The sequence below is a fragment of the Eptatretus burgeri genome, chromosome 16 (assembly GCF_056783735.1).
Source record: "Eptatretus burgeri isolate ZD-2024b chromosome 16, Ebu_testis_v1, whole genome shotgun sequence".
Taxonomy (NCBI): domain Eukaryota; kingdom Metazoa; phylum Chordata; class Myxini; order Myxiniformes; family Myxinidae; genus Eptatretus; species Eptatretus burgeri.
Window position 1 is genome coordinate 58504742 of NC_140976.1, and position 17500 is coordinate 58522241.

Sequence of the window (17500 nt, forward strand, 5' to 3'; positions counted from 1 at the left end):
ACGTTCCTGAGGTTTCGGTTTTTTTTTTTTGTAAATAAACATTTGAAGTTGCATCACTCTTTTTGAAACACCCAACCAAGAACCTGGAAACAAGGTTCTCCCCATCAAGTCCTCCAAGAAGCTCACTTGACAAGTTGTTTTGGAGCCATGTCCCTATCACAGTTCTGTAGTTGAAGAGGTTACCTGGCTAAGCTGCAACCTTGTCTTTCTAAGGAGGCTTTTCGTGTTCCCCAGCAAAGCTGGCTTTGAGATTGAAGCACAATAGTCAATAGGCTTCGACCTATGTGAGGACTTCAACAAAGTAAGAGTTTCATTGTGAAATTATGGTTCTTCAGTCAGGTACCAATCTCCACAAAAGATGGTGAGACATCATTTAGGTGTCCTCTGTTGACACTCATCCATTTGACTCCAGTATCTCATTAAAGATTTTTTCCCACCTCTGCAAAGGAATGTTGTGACCACATCTGCATCGGGACACATTTCCTTTAAATAACCGTCCCCTACTTATTTTATTTAATCAAATTCACACCATCAAACATCTGAAGACGTCATCTGCAAGTACTTGCACTGTGATTTGTGAATTGAGCTGTACTTTCTCTTCATTCTATCATCAACATCAAAGAATAGTGATGAAAGAGACGCAGCTCGAGATCTCCACAATGCATTATGATGGACCACTAACCAAAAGGGGCCAATGTACAATGGTATAAGTGATCTGCAAAAGTTTATATCAAGCACAGTCTTTTGGAAAGCATAGTTTGAGGGGAAGGTGGGAAGGAGGGAAGGAGGGAAGGAGGGAAGTCTTCGTTCTTGCCCTCAACATTGAAAGGCAACATCACTGCAAGAAAGTGCAAATTACAAAACCTTTCCTGTGAAAAATATGAAGAAGAAAATGTCGAAAGAATACGAGTAAAGACAATAATAAATAGGAGACAAAATGGAAAGAAGAAAGACAAGCAACGAGAAATGCACTTTCGAGCCCTTGCATCTAATTAGCATACAAAGTGTTGGTGCTGCCAAAGCAGTTTCTTGGCTTTGGGTTACAATCCAGGATGGGTCGCCTCTCTGACAAAGAATACTCAACCGAGTGTGTAGGAGTTTATAATTTCTTCAGGGTACCGGCGATAGCTCACCTACTCTTCGCGAAGGACACCGTGGGATCTTTAACGTCCACCAACTAATGCCGGCAGAAGGGACACCTGTTTAACGCACATAGGGATGACGGCGCACACATTGATGCGTCAACCTGCCTACAAGACACCACGAAGCCAGTTTACATCTGGGCCGAGATTCAAACCTCGCCGAGGTGGCTCAGGGGTGAGTGTGCATACCTCAAAGCTATCGGCGTTGTCTCATGTCTGTGTGGATGTGTGTGCAGGACTCGTGTTGCAGCTCCTCCACGAGACTTGGACCGTGTAAATAAATAAAATAAATGCTCGAAACCTTGCACTTCTTGCGGAGCAGTTTGGTGATCCGTGACACGTAAGGCTTGAACTCGCGCTGATGGTTTCCTTGGCGCCGCACCTCAAGGCCTCCTTCATCGAACGACTCTGTGATGAAGGCCCAACGGTACCTGTGGGTGACAGCGGTGGTGGTCGTGGATATGTAAAACTGCATTTTGCAGAGTTGCTCCTCACTGATGCATCCAAACTACCATCATGTTACATTGTGACGTCTCTTGTTGAAACATCAATTGCCATGCTCTGAATATCCATTAAAGGCAGCTTACCAGGAGGAGGGGGGGGGTGAAGGTCACTTGGCCCATAAAACCGGTATCGACTTTTACGTATCATGATGGACCATGGACAATCACAAAAATGGGTCAATATACAATGGTCAAAGTGATCTGCAAAAGTTAATATCAAGTGGAGTTCATATCAAGTAATACCTTGGAATATAATTCGTTTTACAGTTTGGTGAAATGTAAACATGAATAATTCACCTCATACATTTGCCATTAGTCGCTCCAAGAGCATCTTGGGGATACAAATTGCTTTAACTCGTAACAACGCAGGCAAACCCCGACATGGTCCGAGTATTTAATCTCATGTTCAGCCAATGCCAAAAAAACATTTTCTGAAGCCGATAAAACACATGGCCTGCTCTTTTCAAGTATGCTGTGGGATCTTTAGCATCCAAAATCAAGTGCAAGAAGATGGACAGGCGACAAAATCCAATCTTTCAAAGAACGACGTGCTCCAAGATGCCAGTTTTGGTCTGAATAAAATGCCACCTGTCGCTGCGTGTGGTGGTATTATGACCCCGACCAGATGTGGCCACCAGATTAAATACAATCACACACCTGGCAGCCTCAGTTTGATTTTCTGAGGGTCGTAATGTTTATACCCCCCCCCACCCCCCAAAAATGAAATGGAAAAAAGAAAGCAAATAAAGTTTCGATTTAGATTGTTACGGTTATAATAAAACTAGATGACTAGAGAGTTCACAGAACACCTTTCCCTGTGCAATCATAAGAAACAAGGACATGTGTAGGGTCTGCGAGCAGCCAATTTGATTGGTCGTGATGATTTAAAATGCCATAACATTTTGTCTAAGTATTGCGAAACGGAAGGTTTTTGACACTGACAAAATGACAATTTGTGTTCTCTAGTATTCAAATATATAATTAAATTTAAATAAAATAAAGATTTTAAAAGTTGTAGAATTTTATTTTTGAAGTTTACCGTCGTTGATGCTGCGTCTTTTACACCACCTCATCTAACACGTTACGTTAATTCTTTGTGCCTGTTGTTCGTGTCCATTATGACATCCTTAAAAAAAAAATTAAGTTTCCTGTTTGGAATGACTTTCAATTTTGTTGGATTGCCAGTCAGGCAGAGTCGGAAAATTATCTCTTATCCTCTCTGCGCACGTGCGATCGGGACTAATTCAGAGCCCAAGTACTGCTAAACTACAGGTTCGTTTTCTGATTCATGCTCCGATTCGGAGTTGTTTACTGATTATAAACCTTCAAGTAGTCGTTTACTGGATTCAAGAACCTTATTAGCGTGTACACGATTGATGGGTTTTCCGATTCCCCGGATCATCAGCTGGGCTCTGTTGTTTATAGACGATTCGACCCTTTCGTCCTAGAACCTCTCCAAACAGTGGGTCCACAACCGCAGCAGTGTGCCTACATCAGCAGATCCACAAGCTCAAGTTGTGTCCAGACAGTGAAGTCAACCCCGCGATGCAACCTTGTCATTCGAACTTTCGACCTACAGATGTTTATCTTTCTATTGTGAAGCAATACATTGAATCGCACGCACGCACGCACGCACGCACGCACGCACGCACGCACGCACACACACACACACACACACACACACACACACACACACACACACACACACACACACACACACACACACACACACACACACACACACACACACAAAACATACAGCTGGAACTGAGGCAGATGTTCACAGGGCAAGGCCAGCGCCAGGTCGAGGAATTTGCAGGCGGATAGATAGAGTGAAAGCCAGTGCTGCTGGTTGTATGACGAAGAGTATCCATTTCCACTGAAGTATGTTGTCTCAAGGCCAGAGATGGATGGATTTGCATTGCTGTCCACAAAAAACAGGTGAGCACATCTTTTATAACGAGTGACAAACCCAACCATCATTTCTTTTTCTTTTCTCCATTATTGGTGTCATTATGATAAAACGTCAAGGATAACAAAAAAAAAAAAACAACAACAGCATCAGAGCCATTAATGACATCACAAACTGTTGCGGAAACTCAATTGTTACATACCCTTGCTAGTTTCAAGGACAACCATCATGAGAAATTTCAAGCACGTTCTTCAAATGTACCAAAATTTTCTGCTTCACACATTGTGAAATGGCAAAAACTGTAAATTTTCAGTCAAATAAGTACTGCTGCTTCTTCCTCATGTGAATATTTACAAGTTTACCGTTTAATGGCTGGCAGGATGGCCTCGAGGGACACGCTCACTGACCAGCTATAAACTGTCATCCCTGTGTTTCACAGGCAGGGTGATTCATCATTGTGGGCGTCCTCCCTCAGATGGACGTTAAACTAGATGTCCCATCTGACAGCATTAGTTGGTAGACGTTAAAGGTCCAACGACATCCTTAGAGAAGAGTAGATGAGCTATTGTTGGCACCATGATCAAATGCCAAATCTCTGCCATGACTTCCTTAGTCGGAGTAACAATCTTAATAACTGCTTCAGCAGCACTAATGCTCTACATATGGCATAGTACATGATGATGACAACCATTTAATTACAATACCTAGGCTGTATATCTACAATGAGTCAATATGGGAGCAGTTCTTGCATAAACCAATGTCACATGATGTTGAAAATGTGTGTATGAAGGTCACTACACAAACGATACTTTGCAACGTTGCAGCAGACGCGTCGAGCAAGGCGCGAGTTGACGTCGATAAACATGAGTGCAAACGACAAAAGCGTGCGACAAAGAGACAAGAAGAGTTTGAGAAAGATTGGGACAAATGGAAAGATCTCCAAAGAACATGTCCATGGATCACCATCCAAAAGTATCATTGTGCAATGGACACAAATATGAATTTCGAAGAAGAAGAGTAGCAAAGGCAAGTGAAACAAGCTGTCATTCACACACACGACATGAGGACCTACGAATGAAATAGCTGCTCACGTTGAAGGAATAACACAATATTGGAAACCGCGAACAAAATGAGAGGAAGAGGCATTCAAGGAGAGGGAAACCACGAGGCCGACTCAATTTGCCACAGGAACGTGATGTGTTGAGAAAACGCCAGGGATTGAAGGATTGCCAAGATGAAACAGTAATTAAAAGACTGAAAAGCAAACAATTTTCAGTTCAATTAAAAAAAAAATTATTAAAATTATCAAACAACCAGAGCTTTGGTCATTATAATCAGACATGACGTGGAGACACTTTCATCTTGTGCTTACACATATGTACTTATTAGTTCATCCAATGCTTAATTGACTAGAGAGATGCCTGAATATACAAGACACAGAGACAGAGAGACATAGAGACACAGAGACACAGAGACAGAGAGACAGAGAGACAGAGAGACAGAGAGACAGAGAGACAGAGAGACAGAGAGACGTTGCTCCACCCTCACCGGCTGAGATCATCCTCAGCAACCATTTCTTGTTCCATCTGCATGAAAACTTGCACCTGATGGAAGAGGAAATGTGCAAGCACGTGAGAGGTTTCACCGCCATGAAGCAAATGGCAAAATCAAATGACTTTGACCCAAAAAGCAAAATCCATGATAATGTATATGGCCTGAGACCTGATGGAAAAGGAAATTTGCCACACGTGAGAAGCCGTGGTTTATGGTTCATCCTGGTTGCGTCATTGTGTCCGCTGGGAAGTAGCTGTATTACTATAATAGTCATACATGGTGGTCCGCACACCGAAAAAGGTTGTGTAGATCATCGAATGTATGCGACAATGCATAATCGACATCGAATAATCTACATCACCATCAACACTCAGGAGCTGCACCCGATGGTTTCCCACAAACATGGCCTACACCTTGACGATCTCACAAGGAGTGATAACTGATTGATCCATCCCTCCATCGGGACCATACTCTGTACAGAGCATCGGTGCTGCCGAAACAGTCTCTTGGCTATTGGGCCAATACTGGACGGGTCGCCACTCCGACACAGGATACTCGAATGGCTCAATCATCCCAGCAAGTTGGTCCTCATTTTGCTGACCTCAGAAGGAATGACAGGCTGAGTCAACCCCACTTGGTATTAATTCAATGGGGGGGCAGGATTTGAACTCAGGACCCAAGGATCCCAAGCTCACAGTCCTAACCATGAAGCCAACACCAGGCATAACTGATTGATGGATGGTCCAATATCAATACAGTCACAAATTTAAGCGGGTTCTGACATCCAAGTCACAATCGGACACAGGCTGGGTCTTCGTCACAGAAAACAAACAATCATGGATTGCTTTTGATATCGAGTTGTCCTTCGATAAACGTGTTGACCGATGGTGTGCCGAGTACTCACAATGTAAAGGACATCAAACAGGCGACAAAACAAGAGGTAACAGATTTTGATAAACTCACTGCAAACAACTCGATTTTAAATGATCAATGAAAAATAACATTACGAACTTCATAGCCATCAACATGTGACGAATGCATGAAGGAGATCAGGGCCTTCTCTCTCGACATATCTCAACATTACGATACAGTCTGGCATCCCATCTTCCTCTCCAAACTCTCCGCCTGTGGCATCCAAGGGTCAACTCCAAACATGGTTTGCTGATTTCCTCTACTCTTATAGCCAGCATGTGGCTCTCAACGGAATCCTTTAATATCCTCTCCCTGTCAAAGCTGGAGTGCCCCAAGGCAGTATTCTCAGCTCCGATCTTCATCAATGATCTCTGTGATGCTCTGGAAAATTCTCTTTATCCATTTGCTGATGACTCCACCCTCTGCCATGACATTCCTCATCGATCAGGCAGGCAGGCAGGCTGCAGCTACTTCCCTCTCTTCAGACCTTGACAAAAATAAATAAATCACAAGATGGTCAAACACTTGGAATATGTCTTTCAATCCTGACAAATCTCACACTCTCACTCTCTCTCTATCTCTATATTTCAATCTCTCTAAAAGGACCAGATGGCAAATACTCCCATCTACTTTCTTAACGATTATCTTGAAGTTTGGTTACTCAAACTCTTGGGTCTTACTTTTAGCCATGATCATTCTTGGGAAAACCACATTTCAAAGTCAGTGACCAACTGGCATCCTCCTTTGTGCAAAGCCCTTCCTTGTCACACCTGAACTCCTATCCATCCACAAGGTCTTAATCTGCAGCTTGATGAAGTACTGCTCTCCCATCTGAGCTGGCTCCTTTTCTCACACCTTGCTTAGCTTGACGCTGTGGAAACCAAGGTCTTCAAGATCATTGGAATCTCCCACAATGAAGCTGAGTGGTTGAACTTATCACTTCACCATCACAGACAGGTCGGTGGTCTTAGTCTTCTATTGCCTCATTACTGGTCTTGTTCCCTCTACCCTTTCCATGCTTTGTGTCCCCACCTGGTTTTGGGGGCATGAAGAACCCCCCTCCACTGTTCCTTTTGTTCTATTGTGTCCTGATCCGTTCAGTGTTCTCCCTCTTACATGAGTTACATTATTATTTACAATCATAATAATAATAAAAATCAGTTAAACTTTTGTCCTCGCAAATTCTTCCTAAACAGATGTTGGCTTCCCCCATGCACACAGCAGTTTCACGGCTGTCTCCATACCAAATTAATGTTTTACGGAAAGATGTCGAGTTGCATGATGTTTGAGGTGGAATAGGCGATGCATTTCTGGGCATCTACGGTCTGGCCTTTCGCGTCCCAGAAAACTACAGTGTGACAGAGCAATTCTCCGGTATCGCAAAGCTCGCTTTCACGGCAGTCCTCCGCACATTATTGCGAGTAAACGTTCGGGTGCACGCTCATTTGGTGTGACCTGTGAAAATAATGTTAAAAGCATGAGCGTGTGATCAAAATTTTTTTTCATTAAAACCAAAAAATCTCCAGGTGACCCGAGCAGGCGATATTTTTCACCAGGTGGTGGTACAAGTTAAAGTGGGGGGCCTGAGTGAACCAATTTATCCAAGCACGTAGTCTGTTTCTTGGGTGGAACAACCTGGAAAGCTGTACAAGCCAAATCTGACCCCGCTGATGAAGAATGAGCGTAACGTTTCTGAAGTTGTGTTTATGGGTGATACACGTCATCATAACTGGGATCGGAGATAAATTTTGACACAGAAACATTGTGGTGTTTTGTGAATTCAAAAGGTGATTGCAATAAACACCACGGATAACACAATGGTGACAGAGGCACACGTGGCAAGTTGGAGGCAATGGAAAACGGGGAGGGGGTTAACCAAACGTGGTAAAAACGCTATTTTTAGAGGTTGTCGGTGACACAAAATACACCAGAATACTGAGATGGTTGTTAATTGATAAGTAATGACAAGGAGGATCCAAGTAAGACGACTTCAAAAAAAGTTAAAATTTGACGATTGGGGTGACATGGCATTCGGAAGGATTGTATAGTATAGGGTGTCCACAAATTCTTCTTCGTATTTAATGGCCACAATGATTCACACGTTCTTGTGGGGTTGGCTAAGGGAAGTTTGGCCTAAGTCCGGCTGGCCAGGCCTGACGTTCGATTAAAGCCAAGGTCGGAATTTGTAATTTCTTCATGCTGCCAGCGATATGTCACCGACTCTTGGCGAAGGACACCGTGGGATCTTTAATGTCCACCAACTCATGCCAGCAGACGGAAGGGTGTCCACAAATTGTTCTTCCAATTCAAATCGTAAGAATATTTTTTTTAATGAAATGGGGTACTGCGATGCAATTTGAAAGATCACTCATCAAAGTATTATTGACCTTTCATTTGCAGGTGCCACATGCGATGCATGACATCACATTTACTGCAAATTATGTCCCCGCAAGAAAGAGCAGTGTTTCATGGTTTATAGAGACCAAATGATAAATGTTAAATGATGATGTTGACAAATCTTGACAATAAAACTTTCAGAAATGCCCTTTCACGTGCATCAAACCGCATCATTGTCTTCCATTTTGTTCAGTTTCATATTTTGATTTAAATTTGGAACGGTAATTTATGGACAACATTTGTAGGAATGAAAGCAATCGGAATCAAACAAATAACGATTGATTTGAGATGATGGCAATATGGTAGACATGAGGAATTGAAGTGCTATTTCACATGGAATCCTGGAGGGTGGTGACGTGGCCTTTAGTTTGGTAAAGATCATGACGCCACACAGCCAATGGACTAGAGCAGTACCTTGCATATTGGCTGGAGGTCGCTACAGGTCTGTCAGTCTGTGTGTAAATCCTTACGAGGGGAATGGAATGAAACATTGTTTTTGAAATTGTTCGTACTATCCGTCCAATACAGGTTCTGATGATACCAAAATGGGTCGGCAGGTTTTTGGCAACAAAACGGGCCAAACCTGCACCAGCCCAGCAGAGGTACAATGTAATAACATGAATATTTGGCCAAAACATTCAAGTATAACAACCGAGGAGGTCAGATTCTTAAACAAAATCACCTGCAGTTTGTATAAACTATAAAGCAATGACAATAAGAGCGCAGCATGTACCGGAATACAGTAAACTTTTCATTGTGTACGGATGTGTTGGGCAATGAGCTAAGAAATGTTATTAATTGGATTAAATAATGTACATGGAGGGGGGGGGGAGGTGTGGTGTGGATTGCTGTGGGTTTAAGAGTGTTGCAGGTTGGTTTGGGGGGGGGGGAGGGGGGTAAAGAGAGAAAAAAACATCACTGAAAGCTGTAATAGGTATATCTGCATGACTTCATGCCTGTCAATTTAAAATGGCCTAAAGGTACACACACTCACCTCCGAGCTATCGTGAGTTTAAATCTTGCCCCATATATAAACTGTTACCCTGGTTTCTTGCAGGCAGGGTAGGTCATTAATGTGTGTGCCATCCCTCGGTTGGACGTCAAGCTGTGCGTTCCATCTGTTAGCATTAGTGGTGGACGTTAAAGTTCCCACGAAGAAGAGTAGACGAGGTTCGGCACCCTGGCTAAATCAATTCCAAATCCCCTTCTCCTTCAGTCGAACGTTAGGCCTGGCCTGGTTTGTGAAACGGACCAACAAAGATCCCCGACCGACCCCGTAAGAAGGTCGGAATAAATGGGGCGTTAAAGTCGTAGAGTCATAACAGGAAAAATGTCATTTCTTACAGCCAGGGAATGCAAGATTTCAGATTCCTCATGGAAATTTACAATTTCTCCCTAAATGGGAGGTAACAAACTGTTCAGCTGAGCTTCTGGATCCAAGGAGAAAGAAAATGTTGATTCCGATCAATTGCGACCAACTTTATGCTTGCCAATTTTGCTTTGCGATGAGGCCCTGACATTCACAATCCGCTGCGGAACTTTTAATGATTGCAATCGGCTCACATGAGATGGTCTGTGTGTGCGATAGCAAACGACATTAGTCACGCAACGGGGTTATTTCACACAACCTCAATGGCCTCTCATCCGTGATGAACCCGTTTCCATAAGAAAGTTGTACTTTTTACGGTCAATGCCTTCTCGACTCTGGCTCAAGGGCTTTACGTTTAACACGGTCACATTATGCCTGGAGGTCACGAATTCGGAAGAATGCAATAAAAGCAACTTTTTTTTGCAATGAAAAAAAAAATGAAAAGGATGAACAAGGTTGTCACCATGGTGATACTCTGTACAAAAAGGCAGTTGACCCTGTTTGACTGTACAATCAAGTCTGTCCACTCAACTCATAATGCTGGGATCCAAAGGATCAAATATGTCATGTGTGTTGAGTTCTCCAATTTGTACGAATGACCTTAAATATGTGTAAAAGTAGAACATCTCTTGAAATCCTTGTGCTGCGCATTATATTATTCACAAGTCCCTCCCTGAGCCTCGGGTCACCAAAAAGAAAATATAAGTAAATAAATTGGGTTGGAGTGAGGGTGGGGGGTTTAGAGGGTATTTACCAGCTCAGTGATCATTGTCGGCCAGAGTGAGGTGAGGTGATGTGGAGAAATGCGTAACAGCAGAACTCGAAACACGACAAACACTTGGGCGTGAAGCGTGGGCATTTGAGGCAACCGCAGGCTCTCTGCCAACCGCTCTGTCGTCACAAAACATCACCATGCATGTACTACAACTTCCATGCTACTATTTCATTAGCATCACAAATTGTTGAAATATACTGTGACATTGTAACATACAAGGGGGTCCTTTTTCAAAAAGTACGAGCCAAAAACACAACTTCTGTTCCAATGACATCAGAAAGTAGCCATTGCTGTGAAAACCATGTTACCATCCATCATGAACTGGAAACTACACAGAAAAAGGACTGACATGTGCCCAAGTTTGCTGGTGCTTTCATGTTTAGGAGAAAAAGAAATAAAATGAAGAAGACTTTTAATAACCATCCACCCTCACCTGAACCACCACCCCTGCCACCCACCCTCCTCCCCACCACCCACATGCTTTATTGTTACCCTGTATGTCTGGTAGCAGTTTCTGGTACTGATCCAGCTCGCTTGCAAAAATGGCAAAGGCAAGTCGCTTTAGAAGGACAACCCTTTGCTCAAGCTCGGCTTCACGAGAGCTGAACAGGTTGTTGAGGGAGCTGGATTGTGCCACAACCACACGTGCTGAGAAGGGGAAATCAAATGAACATTTGAGAACAGTATGGTCAAAATAAATGAATGAACAAACAAAGAGTCAAATTAACCTGGTCAACAATGCTGATGCAATGCACATGAGTGATTTAAGCACCCACCCATGAAATCCCGAAAGGTGATCTTGTCGTGTGTCATAAGATGATCGATTATGGACCTCCATCTGTATAAAACAGAGGAAAACTAATGAGGCACAGCCACAATGCTTGAAAGTTGCAAAGAAGTTTGCATCAATGCTCCACGCAATGGGTTAACTGTCTCTGGCATTGATCGATGGCCTCTGTTGTGATGGTTTGACCAAACAAGCCAATTGTTAAATTTTTAGTTGTGAGGTTTCCAGTTGCTTCAGCAGCAACAGCAAGTTTAAGGGACTAAGCTGGGGACCCATCTGTTAGCATAGATTGTTGGTGACATTAAAAATCCCACGGTGGTATCTTTCTACAAAGAGGTGGGTCATCGCTGACACCATGGTCAAAATTCCATATCCTTGCTTTAACCAACCCTGCTGAAAGAGGCGATGGGCATCGCGGAATTCATTTATCTGTATCAATGCCAAGATGGTGGTCTTACAATCTCCAAGTTCACAGGACAGATCGGATTGGACTACAGTACAAGTTATGTTACATATAATTGCCTTCAAAAAAGGAACTAGGACATGTTTTAGAACTTTATACTAAACATTAATGCTCATGGAGGAGGAGGAGGAGGAGGAGGAGGAGGAGGAGGAGATTGGGACCATACTCTGCACAGAGCGTTGGTGCTGCCTAAGCAGTCTCCTTAGCTGTTGGGCACAATCCTGGACGGGTTGCCACTCCGACACAGTATGCCTGCAAGCTGGTACTCATTTTGCCAACCTCAGAAGGATGGTAGGCAGAGTCAACCCCACCTGGTTTTAATTCAACAGTGAGCGGGATTTTAACTCAGGACCCTAGGATCCAAAGCCCACCACCCGAACCATGAAGCCAACACCAGGCATTGAGGACAATTCATGGAGGAGCTTATAGAAATACCCCATGAAAGAAATAAAGACACGAGTCACGGTTTCAAAGGTTGTGGCCACTTAAAAAAACAAAAAAACAGAAAAAGAAAAAAAAAAAAACCGAGAGCGAAGTCGATGGCACACCATCGCAAACCCCCACACTTTCCACCGAAAGCATAGTTGAAAGATGGCAAAAAGTTACACCAGGAATGACCGAATATCAAAGTGAGTTAAAAAAAAATTCTCCCCGTTTCGACCTCTGTGACCCTAAATCCCCACCCCCTCCGCACCTTGGGTACGAACCCGGAGGCAAATAATAACAATAAAAAAATCGTTACATATTTCATGTGTTCCCCAATGTTGATCACATATACAAAGTTTCATTCTAGAAATGTTTTAAAAAGTGCCTGTAATTTCATTTTTCAGTACTTGACCTTTTGACTATGCTCCAGGTGGCTTGGCCAAATAAGATACCGCTCTCGCACCTTCGTAAGATGTGGTGATCATAACCACCAAGTTTGGTGAATTTCTGGCCACCGTTTCAGAGGAGATGGCGTGACGAACGGACAGACAATTGGAGCCGATTGTAATATCCCCGTTATTGTTTTTCAAAAAAACAAACACACGTGAGGATAACAAGGAGTGGCATATTGCTCTTCTTGCACAACACAAATGAGCTGGGCACAAAGCAACGTGGTCACAATGCTACTCACTGTGATGCACAGAATGGCTCGATCTGGAAAAAAGCTGGGTCCATAAAGAGGTCGAAGACCTCCTTCTTCCAGGCACGTCGGGTGTACTGGTACCCACTCAGGCTGTTGAGAAGCTGAACGCAGGCACGGTAGCTTGGTGCATTGTGCGTACTGCATGGTCACAGATGGCGAGGGAGGTATGCAAAGCGATGCTTTTGTTGTGTGGAATGAGGTTTTAAAAAGGCAAAATGCATATCGAGTGACATTCTGTGAAATGCGTGCGACATTAAACGGCGCAGAGGTGCAACACTCATCGAGGAGGAGTCACCGGAACACGCTGCGAACATGCAGCGTTTTGCTCAAACAAAACCCACCCGTGTTCAGTGAAGCCTTTCATCGGGGGATCATATTAACCTATTATGATGAGGAATATGCCAACAAAAGGCACAGCAGCACAAACCTATGGTTTTTGAGGTATGGCACGACATAGTGCATGATGCTGATTAAAAGAGGGACGACCTTCTCTTTCTCATCACTACGAAAGACCATGTCCAGAAGATGGGCCAGGACCTGTGTGAATTGTAAAGTGGAGAGGTTAGTAAAACAAAGACAAATGGAAATACACGTTGTAATTAGCGCAAGAAATATAATTACAATAAACAATGCACTGAGGTCTGCAGCTCTGATACGATAATAATCCTTCAAACTAGTTCACCCAAAGTAGCATTTTAATGGCTAGCTACAAAGAAATATTATGAAAGCAGAAGGGAAGGAACTGAGAAGAGTGAAGAGGGAGGGAAGGGAAGAAATGTGTATAGAGAAAGGATTGGGGAAATAATTATATATTTAAGATGCAAGCGGACCAAACAGATGAAATCCACCTCAATCAATAGTCTTTGTGATGTACAAGTCACATTTAAATATAGTACTGACGTGTTGGGTGACTCGTGAATAGAAATAAAAATAAATTGCAACGAAAAAGCATGCGAGCTCCCAATTGTGTTGTGATGCCGAGCTCCAGGAATGTTGACCTCCTCGTATACACCATGCTGATTGGCACTCTGGAAGGACTCCACAGATTGGCGTATAATGTTCACACATTTGCTTTATCACATGAGCAAATACAACCAGTCGCTTCGCTGATGGGAATATTAAGTCGGTTGGTGGGGGGGGGGGGTGTGGGAGGTAGGGCAGGGGTGAGGCCACACCGCACATTGCCATACACTCCGGGAGGGAACGAGGAGGATTGGGGGTAGAGAGAGGGGGGTAGTGTGGAGAGGAAGGGGGTGTTCTGGACATGTGTTTGATAGGGGGACTTGAGGGAAAGTGGGGGTTGGGGGGGGGTCATCCGTTCAATCGTCGAAAAATCTGTGCCAGAATTTGTGCCTTCATTTAATTTCCACACTTACGATAAGCTCAAGAATCTCTTAACCTGAGATGAATTGTAGAATTGATCTGAGCAGCAGTTCCGACTGCTAAAAAAAACAACAAAACAAACAAACAAACAAAAAACAACAAAGAAGCTTTCATTTGTCCAATTCACACATTCTTTGACAATACTTCCTCTCCTCGACCTCCGGAGAGTTGTATGGTGGTGGAGGGGGTTTGGAAGGAGGATAGCATGAGGGGAGAGGAATGGGAAGACAGTTCAAGGGGAGGGAATGGGAAGGCAGCTTGAGGGGAGGGAATGGGAAGGCAGCTCGAGGGAAGAGAATGGGAAGGCAGCACGAGGGCAGGGAATGGGAAGGTAGCATGAGGGGAAAGAATGGGAAGGTAGCATGAGGGGAGGGAATGTGAAGGCAGAGTGATGAGGAGGGAGGGGGGTAGGCAGAGCGAGGGGAGCTGGGAGGCAGAGCAAGGGGAGGAGAAGGCAGCACGGGGTGGGGGGGGGGGGGAGACAAGGCAGCATACCAGGGCGTTACCAGGGTGATAAAACACACCCAAACAGTTCCGTTGTCTTTTTAACTGCCGTGTTTTATATAAAACTGGTAAAGAGCATTTAAAAATTAAAACCCATGCTATTGACCTGGCAAAGGCCTGCCTGCATGCATGCCCCCCCACCACCTCATACATGTTCCTCCAACCTCCTCTCAGTCCATGCTAACCGTGCACAGGCAATATACTCATCCATTCACGGATTTCCCCACACCCACACTGCTTCGATGCCACAGCATGTCTGCTCCCCACGTGCAGAAACACATGGTTCACGAGACGGCCGCATAATCTCCTCCACAGTGCCACACACAACAGGCCCATGTGCGAGTTCAAGTTCAGATCGAGCGCCCCCGAAACCCACGCACCGCACACACGTAATCAAGCATGCAGGCACGCACACACCCCACGTGGAGTAATTTGTACCATGTCCATGTGTGCAGTCAATATCTCTCCATTTCCAGCAACTGCCGACTATTGATATTTTGCAGCAACTATCAGTATATTTTTATTAATATTTTGTCATGAAAGCAGATCGTAGAAAACAGTGCAAAGAAAAAACAAAATATACCATCAGAGATGGGGAATCCCCGCCATTAAATGGAAAAGGTCATACATATTCCAGATAATGAGGGAGGTGAATTGGAAACAAGACACCATTTGGTCATCATCTCAAAAAAGTTCCCCAGGGGTGAGGAACATAGTAACCAAAAATAATTGAAATCAGATAAGCGGTTTTCCATTTATTACAAAAAACATTTTTTTCAAGATGGCCGCCCCAGTCGGCCATCTTGGATCCGGCCACGCCCAAATTAAATAGGGTTCTTCCTTTTCAGGTGGTACATGTGTGACTCAATTTCAAATCGATATGGCGAACAGTTTATGAGTTATCGCACTCACAGCAATAAATGTTGACACCCAGCCAACCGGATGGACGGCTGGACGGACGACCCGGGTGACAACAATATCCCCCTTCCGCCACGCGGTGGGGGATAAAAAAAAAACCCTCTTCACTTGCAGCACCAATAAAGTACCTCCGCTTGCAGAAACTACCGACTATTAATAAATTGCAGCAACTATTAGTATATTTATGTCAATATTTTGTTATTAAAGCTTGTTGCACGAAATGGTAAAAAGCAAACTGCATAAGTAATTGTCGGAAAAAAAATACCCCTGTGGACTGTATCACCATGACTTGCAAAAAAAAAAAGGTTATAGAGCACGGCATTGCGCTCAATGAAGTTACAGGTTCTGCAAATGCAGACATCTTTTTTCTTCTTCTTGCATATGAAGACCACAAGGGGAAAACCAGAGATGTCACTTTTTATAAATTTCAGGGTTATTGCACCTGCCAAAAGTTGGCAACATAAGGTTTCCTCTCACAATATTACTTAAACAAATAACCAGGGGTGCCACATAATTTATATGGTAAAAAGTTTAGCCGTGCGATGAAAAAAACAAGTGTTGTCAAAGCTGAACAAGTAGAAATCCAGAGTTGTCAGTACTTTACTCCTGGTTATCTCCCTTTCATTCATGCTAACTTTTCCACCATAATATTCAGAGTTGAGAAACTAAAAAATGAAAGGTTGTAAAACTTTCACAGCATAAACTCTGAGCACGACAATGGCCGATTTGGTTATATCATGGGCTCCGTAGTTGGTGCATATCGTGGTTCAAGCCTGGTCAAACCTTTATTGTGACTTTTATGGGACTCACGCCGTGGCTTAATGGTTAGTGCGTCTGAGTACCCATCCTCATTCGATGTACCCACCGCCCAATCAACCTGCTTAGGTATAGGAGGGAGTCACATGAGGTGACCGGCTATTGCGGGGGTGGTTTATCCTTGGTTTCCTCCCGGTTTTCCATCATATTAAGTAGTACGGAGTAAGAAATGGAGAATCCTTCGTCATATAAGCGAAATACCCTTGAGTATGGCGTTGAACACCAATCAAACAAAAAACAATGACCATTTAATGTTGAAAAAAAAATCTGTGATCACCAAATTCATGTAATGTATGCTAATAACCAACCAGCATGAATTTGCTACACATCATGGGTTAAAATTGCATGGCAATTATTAAACAAGGGAATAATCAGTGATGTCAGTTTGCAACATTGATTCGTTCTTTGCTCTTAAATTAAATAACACAGAAGCTTGGCAAATGCTACATGCTTAATTTGATTGGCCAATGATCACTCTTCCTTTTACTGGAAAAGAAATCAAATGACAGTTATTAAACAGTCCACCAAAGTCTTGAAACTTTGTTTTGTTCTTGAAACTTTCTTCAAAATTGACTTATCCTGACATCTCTGGTTCTCCCCTTGTGGTCTTAATATGGCAGCTTGGCTGTCGGCTAGCTATCATTTTGTTGGGGCGCGACTATGCTGCTGATGCTGTGCCCCAATACCAGTACACGGATACTCATTTCGCCGACCTCGAAATGATGACATGCTGAGTGAACCCCACATGGTGTTAATTCCCTAAGAATTCCTAGTTAACCCTAAGGTCCCAAGCCAGCCAACACCAGGCTTTTTTTCTTCACCCAAAATAATCGGCCAAACAGTAGAAAAACATAGGGGCAATACCCATGGGTGCTCACCTGGTAGTGGCTGGATAAGGCAACCAGGGAACAAATGGTAGGCATGGATGACCCACAA

General features: G+C 43.6%; 1 protein-coding gene across 7 annotated transcripts in view; it reads right to left on the reverse strand.

Annotated features, from left to right (window-relative positions):
• DOP1A (DOP1 leucine zipper like protein A) overlaps positions 1–17500 on the reverse strand; it is an 87110-nt gene that overhangs the window by 8761 nt on the left and 60849 nt on the right. For 6 of the 7 annotated variants that reach the window (XM_085859350.1, XM_085859349.1, XM_085859346.1 and 3 more), the window contains 8 exons: positions 13371–13480; positions 12932–13081; positions 11341–11402; positions 11057–11212; positions 10544–10680; positions 5106–5161; positions 3405–3569; positions 1444–1573 (listed from right to left, as the gene is read on the reverse strand). In XM_085859350.1, the coding sequence (XP_085715476.1) occupies positions 1444–1573; positions 3405–3569; positions 5106–5161; positions 10544–10680; positions 11057–11212; positions 11341–11402; positions 12932–13081; positions 13371–13480 (966 nt within the window). Of the gene's footprint in view, positions 1–1443; positions 1574–3404; positions 3570–5105; positions 5162–10543; positions 10681–11056; positions 11213–11340; positions 11403–12931; positions 13082–13370; positions 13481–17500 lie in introns of those variants that run through there. The other variant, XR_015052329.1, reaches the window with a different exon arrangement.